We start from the raw sequence: 24,464 nt of genomic DNA on the forward strand, positions 1-24,464 counted from the left end.
AGAATATAATGAAACAGAACTGAAAAGTCTAAATCAGCCACAGTTGACGAGTTATTTTTTAAGGAATTTTCGCTTCTGTTTTACATAGTGGTCAAGCTGTTTTCCTTAGAGTGTGACACAGGGTCGGTACTTTTCACGGGACGACAAATGGGGTGCCTCGCAATGTGGATTACTAGTGCATGAACAGCTACGCCATTTGAAATTCTGTGCTCCTGATCCTTTATTTACACCAAGAGATTTTATTGCTAAAATTCTGTGATGCTATGCTTTTGTTAAGAACCTCAAAAGTTCAAATACTGCCATGACACTGATTCTCCAAAATAGAATAGCTAAGCACTTGTTATAAGGTATCTCTAAACAGACTTTGGATGTGTGTTTAGGAGTGAAAGGAATTTAAGCATGAAGAGACCCCCAGCTCCTGGATCATGTTATAATTAACAGAAACCAAGAGAGAGAAGACAAGTAATATTTGATTCTCCCATGCCTCCTGTGCCTCAATTAAATAACGAAAAGTCACCAAGGTGGGATGGTGAGATGGCATAATAATAAAATAACAAAAGAAACTATTTTCCATAGAAGCTTTTTTTGGTAACACTTTTACTGAGATATAATTCACATACCATTCAATTCACACTTAAAGTGTACAGTTCAGTGGTTTTTTGTATAGTCACAGAGTTGCGTAACCATCACCACAATCCACCATAAGCCTTTAAAAATATAATAATCAGGAACTTTTTTTCTGGGCAAAACTCCTCTGCACAGCTGCTTTTTTAGGCATGATCTCACCATCGGCCTATCCAGGTTTCATCTCTCCCTCTCCCCATCCTTGGTTTGCTGGTATTTTAGCAGACACACTACTAGAGTTGAAAATTTCTGTCACATGTCATTCTCATTTCTAACTGAAACTCGTAATTGAGAATTTGGGGTCAGCAAGCCTGAAGCCCAAACATTACTGGATCCAAGGGAATATTAGATGAAGTAGGAAATGCTGAACAGACCCTGGATGTGAGAAAGCTACAAGGATGGAGAGATGGTGTGAAAACCAAGATCTTCCAACATCCTTTTTAAAGTCCTTGATTGCCGCACTCTGAAAGCTACCTCCTGTGCTGGCAATCAAAATGATTAAAAACTGCATGCTGTATTTTATTTATTAAAATAACTCCTCGTAAAGATACTGCGGTGTTTCCATCGTGTAAAGCAATCCTATTTCCTTGTAGAGAGAGCTTCGTTTAGGAGCCTGAATCTCCAAGTGGAGTCCGTTAGAGGATTTAATATGGGACGAGCTATCAGCACTGGCAGTCTGGCCAGCAGCACCCTGAACAAACTTGCCGTTCGACCTCTGTCAGTTCAAGCTGAGATCCTGAAGAGGCTATCCTGCTCAGAGCTCTCGCTTTACCAGCCATTGCAAAACAGTGCAAAAGAGAAGAGTGACAAAGCTTCATGGGAGGAAAAGCCTAGAGGAATGAGTAAATCATATCATGATCTCAGTCAGGCCTCTCTCTATCCTCATCGGAAAAATATCACTGTTAACATGGAATCACCACCACAAGCCATTGCGGAGTTGGTAGGAAAACCATTTCACCAGATGGCAAGATCTGATACAGAATCTTTGGCAGGACTCACAAAACTTAATAAGTAAGAACATAACTAACCCAAATTACATATTTGTAAATTCTACATTTCATACATTTGTTTTTGTTTTGACATTTTATTATTTTCGCCGTATTTTTTTACATTGACACTTGCCCCTCCTACCTTCCTTTTCCCTCTTTAGTTCAAAGTCTGTTGCAAGTTTAAATAGAAGTCCTGAAAGGAGGAAACATGAATCAGACTCCTCATCTTTTGAAGACCCTGGTCAAGCATATGGTATAGGTCAGCATAAACGAGCTTATATTCTTTCTCCTGTACCTCGTGCTCACAGTCACGTGAACAAGATAATTTCATTTACTGAGAAATTATTTTTGGTTCTGTGTCCTAATTGCCAAAGCTGTTTGTGAATATAAAATTTTAGGCTACTTAATATGTACCAAGTCAAACAAAAATTGACTTAACCAGTGATTGGCACAGACTGTGGCTTAGCTTTCTTTCTATTAGTGGCAGTTAAAAGCAATAACAATCTTAACAAGAAAACCCAGATAGTCTGGTACCATGGCTTTGGATTTTTCTTACAAGCCTGTGAGAGGAGACTCCACTAATGCTGTATTTTTTTGAAGAAAGATTTTTTTTAGGGTACCTTCAGCTTAGCATGAATGGAATTGTCTCTAAAAACAGATGATTTTAGAAGTGCGCTATGGTGAGTAGAAATTCTTAGTTGATTAAAGTTTTAGAAATGCTCCTGATGCCTATTAATTATTTAAGTATAGAAGTCGTGTGTATTTATAAATACACACTACCTTATGAGATAAATAGTTCAGGTTTCCTGTTGCTCTGTGCAGCTTAAAGAGGAAATGTACTGGAATGGACCTTGCAGGAGAGTAGTAGGTATTTAAGCACAGACATCTGAACAATTACTCACAATAGGAAACAGCTGGGGGAACAAAAGGGAAACAAGGATTGCCTTCTTCTGGTCTTGTTTAACCAAATAATACTAATTAACTCTCCCTTAGACCAAAGTTTGAACATTTAACTCTAATTACGCAAAGATAGAAAGTAGTACTTTCACACGCTGTAATTGGATTGGGGGCATGTGGAGTAAATGAAATCAAAAGAGAACTCTGCCCTATAGTTGATAAATATTTATGAAGAGCAACATTACTTTATTAACGTAGGCTTCTACAACTTTCAGAGATTATACTGTCACCATTTTAAATAGAATCGATTTGAAAAAAACTTTAAACAGGTAAAGGGCAAGACCTCATCCTATAGGTCACTTTATCTATTGAAAATAGCCTAAAAAGACACTGATTCAATCTTTTAGGAAATAATTTTCAAAGTATATTCACTGTAATGAAGTCTCTTATAGAGTCTAAATTATTTTCATTAGGAAGGCTTTGGTCTATTTAAAAATCCATCACATTTCAGATGTAGAGTAGTAAATATTCCATAGAAAACACAAAATAAAACTCACCTGTGAAAGAAAATTTATTTTCAGCATTTATTTTTTGATAAGGTTATTCATTCTTGTTGAATATTGAATTTTCTTTTAACATTCAAACAAATGTTTTTAAAACTCATTTCAGTTCATCATTTCATATTTGGCATATCAAAATGTCATTGTCAGAAACAATATATTTGTGTTTAAATTTATTCTGCAAAACAAGTTGATATGCTTAACTTGAATATTTAAAATAGTAAATAAGCCTGTGGGAAGACATTTTTTTGAGTGTAAATAAAATGTTGCTGCATTAATGTTTTAGTGCTTTTTATGAATTTATCAGAAGAAATTCTGTATCTAGTCTCTGACCATTTTATAAACTGTCTAATAATGTAATTTATACCACAGGAATGACTTTGCATAGTTCTGGAAATTCTTCATCCCAAGTACCCTTAAAAGAAAATGGTAGGTTTATAAAATGTTTTTCCCCTCATTTCCATCATATCTTTTCTCTTGTACCTTATGAGGTAATCTTGGACCTAATAATGAAGAGTCTCCAATTCCATGCCAAGGATTTTAGGCCTTAACTTTGGAGAATTGTATTTTGCAGTATCATAGTGATGTGATAGGACCTGTAATTTAGGCTAATATTGATGAACTAGAGAAATTCAAGATAAGGACACGAACTGGGAAGCTAAGATAGTAGTTTGGGTGAGAGATAATTTTGATTAAAAATAGTTTTAGCTGAGACAGTTATTTTAAAGGGACGTTTGAGATGGATCTTGAAATGAAAGGAGGATTTATTCAGGCAGAATGGCGTGGAAAACATTCCAGACCCAGGGTATAGTGTGATCAGAGACATGGAGACATATGAGAAGATAACAGGTTCGGGGAACTAAGAATCTCAGCACAGAGGTGTGTGAGGGCAGTAGTGACTCAAGAGTAATAGGGATTAGCTTTGAGTCTTATCCCAAATATTATGGGGAGAATTTGGAGACTTCAAATGTTGAGACTGATAGTTTAGAAGTCTAAGAAGAAACAAAGAAACAAAGGAAGAAACTTTGTGCAGTAAAAGTCAGTGATTCAAACTTTTTAGACTTTAGATTATAAAATACTTTCAGAACATTATCTTATTTGATCTTTCTAACACCTTTCATGGTTGTTAGAAAGAATGTTTTATTACTGTATTACTGGGCATACACTGCTTTCCTCAAAATGTTTCAGTCTCACCTCCAAACTCTTAAAGTTGAACTAAATTGAAGTCTGATGAGAAAGAAGCAGAATGCTAATCATATATTTTAATATAGTTAAAGTTGATGAAGTTTTAAGTTTAGTTCTAATTTTCCTGAGAGCCAAGGCAAAAATGAAGGCATTGGAGTAGACTGAACCTTATGAAACTGCTGTTTTTTGTAGGTCAAAACTGTCAGACGCCAGGGTGCTATGTTGTGTAATTCTCATTCTCTCCTAGAAATCCACATACCAGATCTTCGAGAGAGGAAATTTCTTCTTGAAAGTAAAATTGTAGTCAATTAAAGTAAAATTAAAATACACACAATATCTTAAATACTCATAGCAAATGTAGGATTTTTTTTTTTAATCTCATTTTTTTAAAAAGGTATCAATCCTGAAAAATCTGAGGGCATGTCATTAAAGAAAAAGTGAACTTGTACTTGGGCCTAAGTTTCTAAGACCCTGGTATATATCTTTGATGATCAAATGTCTTACATAAATTGAATTTAGAATACCTCTGTGCCTAAAATAGCTTATTGACATGTCCATAGTGGTAATAATTATTGACTAACAGTTATTGAGTGCTTACTATGTGCCAAATGCTGTTCTATGCACTTTATGTTTATCTCTCATTTAATCACAAACTATGAGGCCTATGCAAATGTTATTTCCTTGTCACATATGAGAAAGCAGAGCATCAAGAGCTTGTGCAGAAGGTCATGGAGCTGGCAAGTGCCCGAGCTGTGATTTGTGTGCAGGAATTCTGTTTCCAGAGCTCATGCTCTAATCCACTCTTTAGACTGTCTCCTAACATAATAATGCCTAATTATTCATAAGTGTTATTTCTCCTAGCTAAACTTTGGGAGAAGCTGTAAAATAATTTATTCAAAGATGAGAACTTGGAATGTGTTTTAACCTAGCTCCTGATGTAAAAGCATATGAATTTACACCCACATGAGCAGCGTGTACAGGGTAGTTTCTCTGTTTAAACCTCTAGAAACTTCATCTTCCCATCTCCCCCCTGCATAGGAAGGACTGATCCACCTTCTTGTGGATGTGTACCCCAGCTGGCTTGCAAACAAGTCTGTGTTTTCTTCAAAATTCTTTTTGAATCAGTGCTCTGTTGAGAATTGAGTTTTCACATAATAGAGCACGGCAAACACGTTTTTCCAAATGAGGTAACTAAGAAAATTTAAATACTTGATCATGAGTCAAATATAGGACTTCTCATTCTAATTTCAGTGTTCTTCCTTGCTGGCCAAGATTATTAGAAAAAAATGAGAAATGAACATTGAATTATTTATTATTTCATATGAGGATCAATGAATAAAATTCAACCTTAACCTTTTACTACTCTCAGAGATCTTTAAAGAATGTGAAACTTGAAAGAGAAGATAAAGGAAAAAAGGCAGGAGTCTTCTAATCTCATGAAACAGATATGGAAAGAATTCCAACTTTTCCATTGTGATTTTTTTTAAATGTTGCTTAACGTTTCAAAAACCACATTTCTTATAATATTACTTCCTAAGAGAGTAAAAACAAAAAAAAAATAGAATTTGTGCAAGAATTTTAAAATTGGTTTTTAATACTTTTTGTTTTACTATAATCCGGGATTATTATACAATTGAAAAGTAACTTTTAGCTAGATTTGTCACCTTCCTTCCTGTCTAAATCACAAAAATGGGGTCAAATACTCTTAACAGAAACAAAATGCCAAAAACAAACAAAAAACATGTAAAATAAGTTATTCTGGTGCAGAGTAACTTGTTACAGATAGTAAAATAAGCTTTTCCCCTCAATATTGAAACTATTACTTTTATGAGCAATCTGAATTCCAAGAAATAAAATGTAAAAAACAAAAGTAGGATTTTAAAACACACTTTTTTACTCAGATATCAAGGACCAAATGTAAATTTAAATGCTAGTTTTTCCACCTAAGGTTTAATTGGAATACATTTATAAATGAATATTATAATAAAAAGTCCAAAGTGTTCACAAAGGATTTAGATATAAGAATTAACCAGAAGCAAAAGATAGAGTCAACTGAACTGAGTACTGAAAGGAACTTAAAAGTGTATCCAAACCAAGCTTTTCCATTCTATGGATGAATTAAATGAGTCTCTAAGATGTTATGTGGCCCGAATTTACCTTGTTAATTAGTGCTGGCACAGAAATAAAACACCAAATTTTCCGTTATGTTCTCCTTTTCCTACCACTAGAGCAGTAAATATGTAAGGTAATATAACAGTGGAAAATATTTCCCTTTGTTTTTATACCAATATGGTGCTGCTGACCTATCATCCCCAGGATTTGAAATGGGTCTTTTTCCCTACAGTGAGTAATCCATTTATCCAGAGCCTCCTTGACCTATAGTACAGTTCATCTTAGAGTCAGTGGCATGGAGCTGCATTATAGTTGACAAGGGTCTATATCTATAATCAAAAAATTAGTTTTTCTTGCAAAAAAAAAAAATCGTCGACTCATACTTTGATTATGTGGTTTTGGCCTTATCAGAAATATGCTCTTATTGGGAAATTCAATTTATTCAGTCATAGATATAGCTATCATTAGTATCTAAAGTTATTCTAGTTAGGGATTATATATGTCCACATGAACCTTATGAGAGATGAGAAAGGCAACATTGGAACAACTGTCTTTAAAGCAGAGAGGGTATACATTTAATTTCTAAATTATACATTTATCAATTGTTCTTAAGCTATTTCCCAAGTAAACATTATTGAGAATGACACTGACAGTTACTGATGCGATAATACAGCATGTATTACTCAAAAAAGAGGAAATTTCAAGTTGAGGCTCTTTTTCACTTTAAAATATTTGTAGAATTTTGGGGGTCATAGAGTATATTAATGGGAAAAGAAAATTCTTTTAAGGATTTAAAGATATGTACTCCCTGAATACTAATGCTTGTTTTTGTATAGTAATTAAAATAACTTAGAACTATATTGGTACTTGAGATATCTAGCTGCCTCACTTTCAGAGATTTATAAATTCTATTCAATTCACGTCAAATTCTATAAATATCTTTAAGTTTACTTGGGTTGTAGTGTATTCTATACCCTCAGATACTTCCTCCTCCCTCTTTTTTTTTTTTTTTTTTTTAACCAATGGAGAAGTATTTGAACATCTGTGTGAATAGAATACGAAGATAAGTAGAAACTTGGCATGTGCACAGTACTATCTAGTAACATGGAGTTGCACACCACATCCTTCCTTCTGTCCTCACATTAATGAGTCACTTTATATGCGTGGGGGTGCTTTGGGTGGGGAAGGACATCACTGTTTAAAAGAGTAGGTTAGCAAAGCTTTCCTTTCCAAAAGAGTATTCAACTTCATCCTACTCAAATCTTGTGCTATAGCCAAACTAATATATGACATTTTTTCAGAACCCTTTCTGCCAGCCTTCTTTCCATCTTAGCTTTTGCTAATGCCTTACTTGTTGCTGTATAACCACTTCTATAATCCACTTATTAAAATCCTACCCCATTTCCTTGAAGTCTTCTTTATTTCTGGCAGGAAGAAGTCTCTCTTCTCTTATAGGTCTGACTCATGCCTTTGCAATGCAACTATTTCACTGACAGTCTTAACAACATTCTGTTTATCAGTTAGGCTAATTCTTTGTTCGTCTAGCCTAGTGTGATTCAGCTCACATTTACTATGCTAGGAGCTTTCATATACATTATCTCATTTTATTTTCCCTATTTGCCTAGTGAGAGACTTTGACAGGGAAATTGTTCAGTAAATGTTTGAAGGGTGAAAGAATAATTGAATGAATGAATGGTCAAATCTCTCTGGTGAATTCTTGAATATAGAGAGCTTCATGTGTTGCTTCTAGTTAAGGAAATAAATATGCAAAAATATTGCACATTGAGTGTATGTGTATGTTCCAAGAATGTTTACCTAGGTTATTTCTTAGTACACACACACTTATTAGTCAAATAAATATTATAAATAACCAATCTTATTAGTGCATGCATTGGAAAGGAAAATAAAGAAAATGGCATTTTTATTCTTTGAATCGATACCTTTGACTTGTAGCAGGTATGCCTTAGGAACATTAAGAATATCAGTTTTATAATTGTGTAAAACAAATAGACTTTATCTTCATGATAGTGCCATTTGCATTTAATACCTAAGGAGACCTCACACTCTTATTTGTTTTACTTTATTTTATGGGTTTTCTTCTGTTGTATTTTTTATTTCTTTCTAGCTGGAAATTAGACTTGTCTATTTTAGGATAAAAGTTATCTTGGATACTTAGATGATAATACCAAACGAGGCTTAACTGATTTGTGAAGTTTATACTTATACATATATACCTAATATATAAGTTTTTCACGCCATTGTCCAGTGGTTTGGGGGTATCTCAATAAATTAATTAGGAATACTGAATTATTTTTACTCTCATTGATTATAACTAAGTTTGTAACTGAGTTTTGGTCAAAAAGTAACAACAAAATAGGGATATGTATACTACAGAGAGCTTGCAAACTTGCACTAATACTTGGTGTTTACGGGACAAGGTTAATTCACTCCAGAGAGCAAATGATTGTTTTTACTGTTTTCTGAAATTAAAGGAGTTTATTTCTAGAATATGAAGTATCACATACACATCATTTAAGCATTAATACGTGTTTTATAACAAAGTTGCTACTCGTCTTATAACATACTAATACAATTTTAAATCCACAAGTAGTCAGTCATATGTTGGCAGATAACCCCTAATTTTCAAAAAGCTTCAATATGCTTAAGAAGTATGTAGAGATGAATTTGAAGATTGATTTTACAAAAATATCTTTCTGAGTGTGTTGCAGTCTTTTACCGATACTATCACCACCTCACACTCGGACCAATTAGACCTGTCAAATTATAATTGACATTAAGAAGTGTATTAATTTGCTAGAGCTGCCACAACAAGGTCCCACAGATTAAGTGGCTTAAACAACAGAAAGTTATTTTCTCACAGTTCTAGAGGCTCGTAGTCTGAAATCAAGGTGTTAGCAACATTGATGCCTCTCTCCTTGGCTGTAGGTGACAGTCTTCTCTCTATCTTCACGTGGTCTTTCCGCTGTGCATATATGTCTGTATCCAAATTCCTTCTTCTTCTTGGATTAGATTAGAGCATGCCTTAAAGACCTCATTGTAACTTAATTATCTCTTTCAAAAGCTGTGTCCAAATATGGTCATGTTCTAAGGTGCTAGGAGTTAGGGATTCGACATATAAATTGGTGGTTGGGAGAAGAAGGGACACAATTCAGCTCGTAACAAGAAGACAGAGAGTATGTGTCAAATGATCGGATTGCTAAGTAAATGAATTAATGTTATTAAAATGACAAATAACATATTTATTGGTTTAATTTAGGAGATAATTGTGAATGATCAACTTACTTAAGGAAAAAAACTCAAATGGAAATAAGAAAAAGTTGATTGTAGTATTTAACTAGCATTTATCAAGCACTGACTTAAGACATTTTGCTGGACAGTGATATTAGCTATAATGTGGAACAAATCATGAACTGTTATTCCTCATCTACAAAACAATGATTAAAAATCTCTTTTCCTACCTCATGGGATTGTTTCACAAATAAAATGAGAAATAGATGAATATCTTTTGAAAATGTAAATATGTTAGCCAAGTCATTATTGAGATTTTTAAAAATAAATTATTTATTCTTACTACTATTTAACTATAGAACTTACCATGAATATTTTACTTAAAAATAAAAATGCCAACCACTTATTAGTAAGAAACTTTTAACATATTGAGCATTGTCAAATTCAGGAAGCAACTGTGATGCAACAGAAAGACATGGAGTCAGAAAACCTAAGTTTAAGATTACTCAGCACTAGCTGAGTAAAGCTGTTCAAATTATTTAACCTCTTGAGATTTATTTACTCATTTCAAACTGAAATGTACTCATTTCACAGGGACTCATTTATAAGGGATAAATGTGATAACATACAGTCATTTTGTAAACCACAAATTACTATTGAACATAACATGATGGCAATATATTATTTAAAATATAATTTTATAGTGACCAAATAATCTATTAATGAGCTTTGTTAACATTTAAACTGGAACAAGCAATCAGTGTTAATGCCTGAACATGTTATGTTTATCTTAAAATTATACATTTTCAATAGATGTACTACATAAAAGATGGAGCATAGTATCTTCGCCAGAACGTGAGATCACCTTGGTGAACCTGAAAAAAGACGCAAAGTATGGCTTAGGTAAGTCACTGTGAGATCCTTAGTCTATAGCATGCATAGCATTGGTATTAAGGCACCAACCTGCTCTGATCAGGATACTGGCTGCCCACCCACGACCCCTTCACCTCGCCTGCCCAGTCAGGAAATGCCAAAGATGAAATGCTTACAAGCAGTACTTCCACCAAATTTAACAGTTGCATCTGACAGGTGTTACCTATTAATCATATTTGTTGGGACGGTCCCTACACCTCTACGTGTCTAACAGGCTAATCACTAGTCATGGAAAGCACCAGTATTGTGAAGATCTTTTTAAAATGTGCTGTTTTACAGGATTTCAAATTATTGGTGGGGAGAAGATGGGAAGACTGGATCTAGGTGTATTCATTAGTTCAATTACCCCTGGAGGACCAGCTGATTTGCATGGATGCTTAAAGCCAGGTACTTTACATTTAGGTGATTTTCCTAAGTACTTACTGATAGACATGAGTTTGCACAGATTTCAAAAGCGGAACTTGGGCCAAACAAAAATAATGAGGGGAGCATAACATTTCTACAAGTCAGCATTAATTTCTCTTTGTCATTGAAAATATTGGATTGTCTGTTTTTACAGGAGACCGTTTGATATCTGTAAATAGTGTGAGTTTAGAGGGGGTCAGCCACCATGCTGCAATTGAAATTTTGCAAAATGCACCGGAAGATGTGACACTTGTTATCTCTCAGCCAAGAGAAAAGACATCCAAAGGTAATATTGTAGATGTCTCTTAGCTGTGTGTTCTGTTTTACTTTTTGCAAGACCAAGAGGTAAATTGCATTTAAGCCCCTTATTTCCTTTCTGGAAGTTTTAAATGTATAGTTGTGATTGTTTTAATTTTATGCGTCAGTATAACTTTTCATTCATCACTTCCAAGATTTTCTATTTCATTCTTCTTTAGTAATACAGTCAACGTTTGAACGACCCAGGAGTTACAGGTGCCAAACCCCATGCAATCCCAAATTTTGTATAAATTTTGACTCCCCCCAAATTTAAGCTGTATCCAGTAGGGGATTGGTACCAAGACCTCTTGCATATACCAAGATTCACAGATGTCGAAGTCTCCTCTATAATATGTCTTAGATGTGGAGGGCATACAGTCAGCCCTCCACATCCACAGACTCCCAACCACAGATCAAAAACAGTACTGACATTTATGGAAAAAAATCTGTGTGTAAGTGGACCCAAGCAGTTCAAACCTGTGTTATTCAAGGGTCAACTTTATATGCATAAAAATGGATTTGTTGTGCAAAATTGATGTCACTTAAGTAAATTCTCCTAGGTATTTGGTGTTTTCTACCACTTCTTAAGCCAAATCGGAAATAAAATTCTTTATTATTGCCTAATTAATATAGTTATGCAATAGTTAGCTATGAAGCCCTGTCCTGAACCAGATTATAAAAAGGAAAAGGATAACAACATGCCAGAAATTTAAAAACAAGACCATATCATTTTGTCTGATAATCCCTGCCATTAGCATGTTGTAGGAGAAAGGACACTTGGCAAAGATCAGATGACTTGAATCTGAGCCATGCCTGGGCTACTTATTAGCTGTATGACTTAAGTCCTCTTGAGCCACAATTGTTTTGAGGATCAAGCGATAAGGCAGCGTGTGTGAAGTAAGTGTACACTGTACGTGCACTACAGCACAGTGGGCAGTGAGAAGGGCTCCAGAGTCTAGGGTTAGATTGTGTCTCCACCGCTTAACACTACACATCTTGATTAAATCACTTGAACTTACGAAGGCTCTCTTTCTTATATTAAAAGTGGTGAATATAAAAGTGCTTATCTTGTAGATTGTGAAAATTAAATAAGATATTGCATGTAAAGACTTAGCACATTGCCTGGTACCTATAAAGCACTTAAATGTGAGTTTTAACTATTATCATTAACATTATTTTTCAAAAACATTCTTAAAAACCTAGAACATTAACATGCTAGATAAATGTAAATAAGTTTCATCCCAAAGACACTGAGAAATATGTAAAAGAATTAGTAATAGGCAGTTAACTTAGTTTAGACAGAGAATTTTAGGCATAACTTTAATTATAAAATAGAAACTAAAAACAAACTTTCATACAATATGTTCTGACAAAAATTTCTTAAATTTTATGCACGTGAATCATATTGTAAAAAAGTCTTGTATTTTACAGATTACTGGTTTCTTCTTGTCTTCACTAAATTTTATATATGGTGTGTGTGTGTATATATATATAATGTATAACTATATAAATAATATTTTCAGCACTTGTTTGGGGTGAACAGACACAACAGAGAGAAAACACCACCACTGCCCAAAAGAGCCTTATAATCTAACTGTAGTCTAGTCATCTTAGGGAAAGGAAAGACAATAGCAATTGAAAATGTTGTAGCATACTTCTGAGTTTCAAGCCGCCAAGACCAAAAAAAAAAGCAGAACATTGGGTTCCATTACTCACCATTATTTTGGCAAAAGAAGCATATGAATTCAGAAGAAACTCATTTTCTCCCTGAATAATGCTCTAAGGGACTCTTAATTTTGTTTTCAATAGACATTTTTTAGAAAATTTATTCATTTATTCAACAAATATTTATTGAGTGCCTGTGCTGTACAAGACACAGAACCTCTACCCTTGTGCAACTTACACTTTATCAGGGTGACAAGTATTGAACAATTATAATTATGATAAGTGTAAGGAAGAAGTCCAAGGTGCCGAGAGAGCATTTAGCAGAGGAATTTTACCTAGGATGGGAATAATAAAGCTTTTTTTCTAGCAGACTTTCATGTGGTTGTCTTTTACTATCCATTCTCAATAAAAGTTAAAAGCATGATGTTAAAACATAGTTCTGTGAACTTGTTTCCTCAGAAAGCTAGAGTAACCTTATCATGGTGTGTAACTATTCTGTAGATAACTTGAAAAGAGATAAAGCTCAAAGAACCTTTTATCAGTATGTAACTCAGGCTATCCTTCTCAATTATCAATCACCAAAGAGAAAGGTTTTTATTTTTATTTTTGTTTCCTAATCTTTTTTAAGTTATAGAATGCATACTAGTTTATTTAAATGAATGCTATTTATACAGAAACCTATGAAGTAAAAACTAAAAGTCCCCTTACCCCATTTCCTAGGGAAATTATTCGGTGTGTATGTGGCCTTATGTATATTATAAAAAAAAATTTTAAATAGTGCATGTGTGTGTACACATATATGTACACACATACCTTTTTTTTCCAAAAAATACAGTTATTTTTTGTACTCAATATCAATCTGTAATTTGCCTGCTCAGTATATTCAGGACATCCATAAATATATACTCTTTTAATGTGGTATTATATTTTATGTTTATGGGCATATCAAAATTTATTTAATTTATTTCTTTTTTATGCAATCAGGTTAGCTATACTTTTATTACAAATGTTGCTCCAACAAATATACTTGTTTCTGGAAGTTAGATACCTAGAAGTAGATTAAAGGGTATGCACATTAAAGGTTTTGACAAATGCTACTAATCTGCCCAGGTTTTATTCAGGTAGATATGACAGTGCCCTTCACACATCAGTGGTGTGAGAAATTATCAACCATTCTCATTTTTTGTCAGCCCAATAGTAGGAAACTGCATTAAACTGCATATCCTTGAACAACAGTGAGGATGTATTTTCACGTATTTATTAGTTATGAGGTTTTTACTCTGAATTCTAATCTACATATTATATCCTTGTTCCATAAGAGTTTTAAAATCTTTCTTATTGATTTTTAGAAACTCTTTGTATATTAAGGATATTAACTCTTCTATTATTTTTTGTTATTTTTCCCAAATATTTTCTCTCCAGTTGCTCATTACTCTTTTAAATTTTCCTTGGTTTTGCTTGCTACATAAAACTTTTTAATTTCTTATAAACTTTCACCTATAATTCTTTTGCCCATGTCTTCTATGGTTCGTCTTACTTGGGAAACTTTCTTAACTAGCTTTTGATAAGAACTACACATAAGAAATTTGCAGTTACTTTTCTTGAGAATTACTTGGTGTCCAAAAAAATGCAATTTAGTGAGACAATATAAAACAAATATATAATCATTAAATAAAATTCAAGATTTTTGGCGATCCAAATTATCTCTAGTTAGAGAATCAAAAAATTCTTCACAGAGGAGACTCTCTTGAAATAGGTCTTAGAGAATGGAAATAGGGAATTAAGATGAAGAAGTACACATTTCAATAGAAGTTGCCTCAGGAAACACCAAAAGAGGGAGCAAAGGAAACAGAAAGCATCTACTACAATTGTTGGGTCCTTGTTATGGTTTCGGGCCCCGGGTCAGGTGTTGTGTGTGTGTTATCCTGTGGAAAACCCTCCCAACAATCATCAGGGAGTATTGTGCATGTGTGCAAGCACAGGCATCTGTGTCACTAATCTGTTATTTTCATTGATGGATTTTAACTTTTAGTGTCTCCTACTCCTGTGCACATTGCCAATGGCATGAAAAATTACATGAAGAAAGCTTCCTATATGCAAGACGGTGCAATAGATTCTTCTGAGGATCACCACCGCTGGCCACATGGTACCCCGAGGCATATCTCAGAGAGCTCTTTTGGACTGTCTGGAGGCCTACGGGAAGGAAGCCTGAGTTCTCAAGATTCCAGGACTGAGAGTGCCAGTTTGTCCCAGAGCCAGGTCAATGGTTTCTTTGCCAGCCATGTAGGTGATCGAACCTGGCAGGAATCACAGCACGGCAGCCCTTCCCTATCTGTGATATCCAAAGCCACCGAGAAAAAGAGGACTTCTAGTGACAGTAACCAAAACAAAGCTAAAAAAACAGGCATTTCTGATACAACAGATTATTCTGACCGCGGAGATTCAGACATGGATGAAGCCACTTATTCCAGCAGTCAGGATCATCATCAAACACCAAAAAAGGCATAGTTTAATTCGAATCTTTGGTTTTTTGGGTTGTTTTTTTTTTCCATTTAAAAAAGCAAACTACAGCAAATATATTACAGAACAGAGTAATCTACTATAAACTGCTTACATTCTGGAAAGAAAGAATAATTTCTATATTATGCTACTAACTGCTACTGCGTTTGATGCTAACCTTCAGAGAACTTAGCAGCTTTGAATACTAACTCTAAAATAGCTATTATTCTGGGAACTTGCTACCTGATAACACAAAGTAATGATTAATCAGATTATGATGGTTTTCTACAAATTGTTCATCTCTTGCATACTTAATGTCTATAAGAGAATTTACTATCTGAAAAATTCATTCCTAAATAATTCATGTGGCAGTTGACTTTATTATTGATAATCTAAATTCTTCTGAAGTTCTAAATGTATGACAAGAAGAACAACAACACAGAAAATTGCCCATTTCCTAGAAATGGTATCAATTTAAACTCACATTCACAAGCAGATTCAGAAAAGAACCTTAAGCCCTTGGTTCGCTGAAAAACCAACATTCCTTATAAGAGGTTATGCCCTTATAAATGGGACTCAGCTGTTGTGCCTATGTTTAAATTGGATTTGTAAACATAAGTAAACATGAAGACTGCTCATCTTAGAAACCTCTAAGTTAAAAGCTACTGCCTGATATATATTGATTTTAAAGGAAATGGAAATACTTTCTAAATTTGGAAGTATGAAAAGCATTGGAAAAGGATTATGTAAAAGCCAGGTTTGAACTAGGTTCTGGGCTTCCCTCTGCTGTATCTAGCTGTTTGACCTGAGGCAAGCCCTTTAATTTCCAAACCTCAATTTCCTCAACCATAAAATATGAAGGCATTGGATTAGATGATCTCTAAGATCTCTTCCAACCCTCATGATCTTTGAATCCACTCAATCCCTAAATATCTTGATTTTTCTTAATTTTTCCAAACAACACATTTTGAATCTTCATTTTGAGTCTAACAAAAAATCCTTTTGTTTGTTTTTCTTTGTTAAGGAATCTTCCTCCTCAATGAATACATCCAACAAAATGAAATTTAAAACTTTTCCTTCATCACCTCCTAAACCTGGAGATATCTTTGAGGTTGAACTGGCTAAAAATGACAACAGCTTGGGGATAAGTGTCACGGTACTGTTTGACAAGGTTTTCAAATGTTTTCTCTTCTCCATTTCCAGCAGCCTATTGTATGCCAATTTTTTAATTAAATTATTTTGCTTCCGAAAGGAAACTTGTCAAATATTTCCAAAATTAAAAATTGAATCATATCTTAAAACTTAAAAAAAAAAGTTGAATGTGCTAGTCAGTTTTTCCTGTGTTTTAAAATAAAATTAGAAAAATGCTGCCTTTTCCCTCATAGATTTCATACTTGCTTAATCTGGTACAAGACTTGGAAAATATAAAATTATTAAGTATGCTTTGTACACATTTGATAGCTTCCACATAAACATGGAATAATACATTTTAACCTACATCAAATAATTAAAGTTTAATATATACTTATATGCCTTTTCTCTCCGTCATATATCTTAACTTGTAAACATGATTAGTATCTTAAAGTTACAAATTCCTGAGGAATACATATACTTTTAAGGTAGTTAAAATGTGAGCATAGGGTGCTTGATAAAATTATTCTAGAATTCTAATAATGAATATACTATACCCTAAATTATAACATTATCATTTATGATATTGGAAGGATAATGTTAGTTATGAAAAGCCGTAACACTATTAACATATAAATATCAAAAAAAAAAGAATTTTCTAGTACTTTTTAAAATAGTATAACCCTTTTACTTTTGCTCTTAACTTCTTTAGAATTTTATTATCTTCCTATTGTGAAAGGAAATAAAAGCTATATATCCACAAGAGATAGAGAACCTACTTATTACATCTCATCTACACTGTAACCAAACTTATCTACCAAAACCATTCAAAATGAAAAAAATTTTTTCTCTGACTCATGAGATTTTCTTTCAAATTAGCAAATATGGTCTGAAGTATATTATTCCATATGCTGTTTTTTCTGACAGTTATGTTCTCACACTAATTTTACATAGATGGATTTTGCTTTCTGCTTGCTCATAATGCATGGTGTAGACTTACAAAAGAAGAGCAATTCTTCATATAGTCAAGATCTAGCATTTCATTACATTCCAAATAAAGAGTTTTCCTAAAAAGTAACTGCTTTAACATTTGGAAAACTTAGCTAGAAATATTCTTGAATATTGAAGTAATTGCACATGCTAACGTGATGCGGCTGCTTTGGCTGATGAACTGAATGCTTTCTAGGTCTCAGATTTGAAAAATGGAGTTCAAAATTTTTCATGTTACAAAATGTTATTTCATTTGTCTTTTTCCACTTAGGGAGGTGTGAATACGAGTGTCAGACATGGTGGCATTTATGTGAAAGCTGTTATTCCCAAGGGAGCAGCAGAATTCGATGGTAGAATTCACAAAGGTAGAGTATTTTTTGCGTATGTGGAAATTATATATAGGATTATCACTTCAGCAAATAACAAGAAATTGAAAAGTTGATATAGACCTTCAATTATTCATAATTTAAGAACATACGCAATTATTTTAAGACTTCATTAAAAAACTCCTTGATGTCATTCCAAAAACTCTTCTTTCCAGCTTATTCTCTTGTGTCAGAAAATATCTTGACAGTGTTTCATTCATGTTTTGTACTTTCTAAGAAGCAAATTGCCAGAGAATGGGAAAGGGATTATGCCCGTGTAAAAACACTGACAGCTACATTTCTAATAAGAACTAAGTTAGTTTTCTCCAATTGCTCTACATTTGTAGTTCAGTTTATCTTTTTACATGATTTAAATTGATTTTACAATATATACAATATCTTGTTCTAAAATATATCTAAGATTAACCATAGAATTGGGAAAGAAATTAAATAGCTATTAAAAAAACTGTGACACAGTTTTGTCCAGACTTTGTCTGAATCTCTTAAACAAATCAATATAAAGCAAGACCACAAGATATTGAAGAGCATGATTATATTTTATAATTTACTTCTTTCAAAATGACTGCCTAATTTATAGGTGATCGTGTCCTAGCTGTCAATGGAGTTAGTCTGGAAGGAGCTACCCATAAACAAGCTGTGGAAACACTGAGAAATACGGGACAGGTAATAGATCATTATACCAAATTTTTGAGATACCTTAGAAGAACATAATAATGTTCAATCTCATTGAGAGCTTCAAATTTGTTAATCAAGAAACAAGCCTGATTTATATAAACATTCTGGTATTTTTTTTCTTCCAAATTGGAAGCAAGTATTATGACAAGTAGTCCCCCCAGCCTTTCCCCCAACACCCAACTCCCCGCCCCGAGGAAACTGGCTCTCCATATCACATTTAGCCTTAATACTACCAGTGATCTGATAGGAAAAATGGTGGGGATTGCATTTTTTTTAATTTTTCATAAACATCTACAACTATATAGTGATTCTCACTTGTAGTCATTCTTCAGCCCTAAGGCTAAATTCATTTTGCTCTAATATATTTTGAGTCAGGGAGTTTAACAAATTCTTTATAATGGTCTTTATGTTATAGTACAGAGGTGGTTTTATTCTAATAGCCAAGTTTTCTATAATGTGTTTATGTTATTTTTATAATAGAATTTTTTCTTTTTAATTATTTATCTTTTTTATACAGAAAATAATGAAAACTTCATTTTTAAAATTTCAGTCCCTTGTTTTTATCCCTATATTTTTTTCTCTCTCTACCTATATTTTGGTAGACTGGGTATTTACTTTAAATGATTTTATACTATCAATTATACAAAGTCCTAAAAATTTATCTACTTTATAATTCTCTTTAGTTAATGAAGTGCTTTTTCATTTGTCCAGTTGGTTCATCTGCTGTTAGAAAAGGGACAGTCTCCAGCATCCAAAGAACATGTCCCTGTAATGCCACAGTGTGCCCTTCTGGATCTGGATGCCCAAGGTGAAGAAGGCCCAGAAAAAATGATGAAGAAAATGACATATGTCAAAGACTACAACTTTGTCACTGAAGGTCAGACCATGGGAGACTGTCATCTCACCTTTAACTTATGCCTGGTTTATTCAAATTTGACTTTTGCATGTTGGATCATAATTTATGCCTGAATCTCTTTAATTATTCTTGTCAAGTAATCTGACAAAGCACTATAGTGAATTAAACACACACACACACACCACACACACACACACACACACACACATATTTGCAGTTCTTAAGAGTCTGAATTTGGATAACAAAGTCAGGCATAAAACAGATTATAGTTACTTAATAGTGTCTTAATTAGTCATAAAATTCAAAATGATATTTATAAAGGAAAAAGGAAATATAAATAATAATGACTTCAAACCCATATGAAACCTTGATTCTTACATTTTCTATATTTGCATTCAATTTTATGGACTTGTCAACCTAATCCTGGACAGAAATTCACTGAATAGTTCCCAGATACTGGTCTTCCCTACAAACTTTGATAGCCCTTGGATTACCACTAATTGGTAGTAAAATAAGAAAATTAAGAATGATGTAGCAATAAACTTTTTTTAAGGTTAAATGTGTTTATAATACAGACGTACCCTTTATTCTGAGATTTCATTTCTCTTTAAGGGGCACAGATGTCCTTTACTTTATGAATGATGCTGGTGCTAGATAGTTATCATTTTGTCTTTTATTTTAATCCTTATTTGATTATAGAAATGTTACAACTCTGAATTAGTCGCAAAAAAGGAGAAAAAGTAACCCAGTTTATATTTTTTCTGATTATGAAAGTAAAATAAGCATACCCGCTTTATCTCACTGCCCCATATTCTTTATTTCTTCCATCGTTTTTTAGTATGGTTTTTCATTCTTTTATGGTTATTGTTCTTTTAATTTCTTTTGTTGGTGAGAATTTTATCATGTCATTGCAGTTTACTGGATTACATCATATCACATCAAAACATTAGAATGTCCTCACTTCCCCATGCCCTAACATTTGTTTTACTCTTCTTACCATTTCTCTCCCATTATATACCTGAATTTCTCTCATTCTCCTTCCCTGAATTTTTTCTCCTTTTTCTGTTATTCTGCAGTCTTTCAAAACACATGGGATTAAAGCATAATTTCATTTTCAGAATCCTGATTTTAGGACCCTCTTTTTTGTTCAAGCAGTTAGTTCATGTAGCTTAGTGCATTAAGTTGAGTTTTCTTATTGATAAAAGAGAATGTGAAATGGGATTTGAGCATAAAATAAGAATTCAATATATGCATCTAAAGCTATAAATATGGTAGAAATGGGCTTTTAAAAAATGTGTCTAAAAGTATATATGTTTGTATGTTTCTATGTATACATAGTATATTAAGAATATTTTAATTTTATATCTTTTTTTTTCTCTAGAAAATACATTTGAGGTAAAATTGTTTAAAAATAGCTCAGGCCTAGGATTCAGTTTTTCTCGAGAAGATAATCTTATACCCGAGCAAATGAATGCCAGCATAGTAAGGGTTAAAAAGCTCTTTCCTGGACAGCCAGCAGCAGAAAGTGGAAAAATTGATGTGGGAGATGTTATCTTGAAAGTGAATGGAGCCTCTTTGAAAGGACTCTCTCAGCAGGTGAGTCCCCAGCCCGCAGCGTGTAGCATTTTTAATGGTGGGATGGATTGGCCTTTCAGGATGATTTCATAATGCTGGTTTAACTGTATCTTCATTTGTCATTTATGGTACACCCAGGAAGTTGTATCCACTCTCAGGGGAACATCTCCAGAAGTATCCTTGCTTCTCTGCAGACCTCCACCTGGTGTGCTCCCAGAAATCGACCCTGCTCTTTTGGTGAGACCTATGAAAAGTAATTTATATTTTCATGGAATATCAATTGAGTGATCGATTCAGCTGTAGTGGTTTCATCACTGCTTGATCTTCCGGGTTTTATCCTAATTACTTCTTCAGCTTCTTCGTGTGTGTCACTTAACCTCTGAGTACATTCTATATTTGTAATATAAAATAATTCAATTCATTTGCTCTTCTCTCCCTTCCAATTCTAGAATTCTAGGATTTTAGAATTTGTTTTCTAAATATAACTAGCAAAAAACATAAAATAATGGTTACAAAAATTTTTGTTGATATTTCTTCATTGAACCAAACTGGGAAACGTAATCTTCGTTCTGAACTAGCTTAAATAAAAATGAGACTTACTTAAGATTTTTTGCCTTTACTTTTAATATTAGAAATCACAGAGTAAGCAATATGGTTTTCCGTTTCACTTCTTATGTCAAGAAATAGCTAAAGGATTCAAAATCTATTTTGATGGTTATTTATAAATTACATATTGATAGGTAGGAATCCATACCTAGGTGAATAATAATACAATTATTAAAGAAAGACAGCCTTTGTCTTGTCTACTTAAAGTAGTGTTCCACTACCACTTCTAGGTATGAAAGGCAGAAATGTCTGGCCCCAGAAACTTTAATCCTTCTATCAGGGAAAGGGAGTGTCAGAAGGACGTTAATAGGAAAGTAATCCATCTGTAAGGTGCATTTTAAATAACACTTTAAGAGACTACATTGATTTTGGGCACCGGTTAGGAACTGGTAGAACTCTCTTGATGAGTACATAAATTGATACACTCTTTCTGGAAAACAATCTGGAAATATTTAACAAGGTCTTTAAAAAAATTCTATATGCCAATTATAGAAAATGCTATTTCTATTATATAGAAAATTACAAGGAAGTAATGCGAAATTCGGGTGAAAATCCACATACAAAGAAGTTCTCCTAGATTTCTATTAATAGTGAAAAGCTAGAAACAACTTGATATCCAATAGTTTTATTTAAATTTTATTTATACAGTTTTATATTATTTTCAAAGCATATTTAAGGACCTCAGAAAATACAGAAACCTAAGTTTTGAAAGTAGGATACAAAGTACAATATATAGTATAACTCTAATTCTGATTTTAAGTATAAGTTTTACAATATTAACAGTTGTTATTTTTGCATGATTTTTTCCTCTGAGCATAAATTATCAAAAATTAATTGAATATTTTAATAGAAAGTGCTGTATTCCACATGTTCATTTTCAATTAAGTGTTCTAAAGTTAACATAAGTTGTCACACTCTGATCTCTTTAAATGTGTTCATTACAGACCCCACTGCATTCTCCAGCACAAGTACTTCCAAACAGCAGTAAAGACCCTTCTCAACCAGCGTGTGTGGAGCAAGGCACCAGCTCAGATGAAAATGAAATGTCTGACAAAAGCAAGAAACAATGCACCTCCCCATTCAGGAGAGACAGTTATAGCGGCAGCAGTGGGAGTGGAGAAGAAGACTTAGTGAAAGCTCCAGCAAAGATAACAAATACAAGCTGGAGTTCAGCTTTGCATCAGTCTCTAAGCAACATGGTATCACAGGCACAAAATCAGCATGAGGCAACCAAGAGTCAAGATGATACCGTCTGCACCATGTTTTATTATCCTCAGAAAATACCCAATAAACTAGGACTCGAGGACAGGTATTGTCAATATTATGCATAGTACTCAAGGCAACTGGTCGTTGTTGAGCAGCAACCTACATTTCTCTAAGAATGTAATCTGTCTATACGTGAACTTCACAATAATTAGGCAGATGATGACTCTATTAGATATCTAACTATTGTGATTGACAGTTTTAGTTAGCAAACTAGTGAGCTCTAGTGAGCTCAACCTGAACCTTGCTCTGCTCTCTTGAGTATATTTACTAAAAATTGAGAAAGTTGTTTGTATTTCACCATCATTCATATTACTTAAATAAGCAGAAAGAAAGAAACCTATTTAGATGGTGTGGGAGAGTAGGGAGTAGAAATATAAATGGAAGTGGTGGGGAAGAAAAGTGTTAGAGAGTTTGCAAAAGGTAGGATGTAAAAGTACAAGATGAAGAAAGAAGAAATGATTGAAAGCGTAGAGGCATGAAAAAGAGAAAACTTCTCATAGTTATTCATACATTTTACTGTTTGGTTATATCTTTGTGTATATCCAGCTCCAACCATATTTGTTCGTTTTTTTCCTATTGTAGTGTCTAAAATAACCACAGGATCAAGGTTTTTATTCTTTTCTTATTTCTTCTCCTTTTTATTATGTCGAAACACACATTAGGTTTCTGATAACATTAGCTTCAGCCTTGAATTAATAACTAGGAATCAAAAGTATATTTATTTAAACTGTCTTACTGATTTATGCAGCTTAAATATCTTCAAAATAGAACGTGGACAGAAAATAAAATTTTGTATTAGCATATGACAGGTGTGAAATAAACTCGTAGTCCAGAGTCAGATAAAAGTAGCTAGGGTCTCAATCAAAAGCAGACATGAATATTTGTTAAACATTTTCTGGTTGTGGCACAAACTTACTATATTGACATTGAAATGTATTTGAAAAAAGTCTTGCTTTTTTGTCTTTGTAGTAATCCTTCTTCCCCTCTAACACCGGATGTGGCTCCTAGGCAACCCCAAACAGAATCCACTTCCACTAATTCAGTGGATAAATATCATACACATCATATTTCTGAACCAACTAGACAAGAAAGCTTGACATCTTTGAAAAATGACTTGGAAAACGACCTCGAAGACTTTGAAATGGTGAGTCGCTTCTTCTATATTAAGAAAATTCAAAAAAAAAAAAAAAAAGAGAGAGAGAAAGAGAGAGAAGTCCCTATTTTCTCAAGTAAGGTATAGTCTCACACATTTTTCCTTTAGGGAAAAGGCTGTCTTTCAGAGTAGCTTCATATTTGTGTCCAGTAAATAGATAATGTACCTAGTATGTTTCTCTATTGAGAATTAGAGAAAAAGGCAAAAAGACCTGGATATAAATCCTGACACTATTACTCCAAATTGCTGCAATTTGGCAGATGCCTGTGGAAACATTCCTTAATTCTTCTAAGTCCTAGTACTTTGGGCTATAAAATGGGGTTAGTAACATCATAGAATTATGGTGAGGATTAATTGAAATAGTATATATAATATACTATTATATATACTATTATATATAATATAGTACCT

General features: G+C 33.4%; 1 protein-coding gene across 12 annotated transcripts in view; it reads left to right on the top strand.

The window, feature by feature from the left end:
- Positions 1 to 24,464, top strand: part of PTPN13 (protein tyrosine phosphatase non-receptor type 13) — a 168,479-nt gene that overhangs the window by 112,807 nt on the left and 31,208 nt on the right. For 4 of the 12 annotated variants that reach the window (XM_039845781.1, XM_039845782.1, XM_039845791.1 and 1 more), the window contains 15 exons: positions 1,218 to 1,635; positions 1,775 to 1,872; positions 3,443 to 3,499; positions 10,430 to 10,519; positions 10,829 to 10,936; positions 11,109 to 11,240; positions 14,949 to 15,418; positions 16,440 to 16,586; positions 17,808 to 17,901; positions 18,500 to 18,585; positions 19,309 to 19,474; positions 20,835 to 21,049; positions 21,167 to 21,265; positions 22,579 to 22,943; positions 23,870 to 24,044. In XM_039845781.1, the coding sequence (XP_039701715.1) occupies positions 1,218 to 1,635; positions 1,775 to 1,872; positions 3,443 to 3,499; positions 10,430 to 10,519; positions 10,829 to 10,936; positions 11,109 to 11,240; positions 14,949 to 15,418; positions 16,440 to 16,586; positions 17,808 to 17,901; positions 18,500 to 18,585; positions 19,309 to 19,474; positions 20,835 to 21,049; positions 21,167 to 21,265; positions 22,579 to 22,943; positions 23,870 to 24,044 (2,720 nt within the window). The remainder of the gene's footprint in view (positions 1 to 1,217; positions 1,636 to 1,774; positions 1,873 to 3,442; positions 3,500 to 10,429; positions 10,520 to 10,828; positions 10,937 to 11,108; positions 11,241 to 14,948; positions 15,419 to 16,439; positions 16,587 to 17,807; positions 17,902 to 18,499; positions 18,586 to 19,308; positions 19,475 to 20,834; positions 21,050 to 21,166; positions 21,266 to 22,578; positions 22,944 to 23,869; positions 24,045 to 24,464) is intronic. The other 8 variants (XM_039845783.1, XM_039845788.1, XM_039845786.1 and 5 more) reach the window with 6 other exon arrangements.

Source organism: Pteropus medius, unplaced genomic scaffold (assembly GCF_902729225.1).
Source record: "Pteropus medius unplaced genomic scaffold, Ma_sr-lr_union100, whole genome shotgun sequence".
NCBI lineage: Eukaryota > Metazoa > Chordata > Mammalia > Chiroptera > Pteropodidae > Pteropus > Pteropus medius.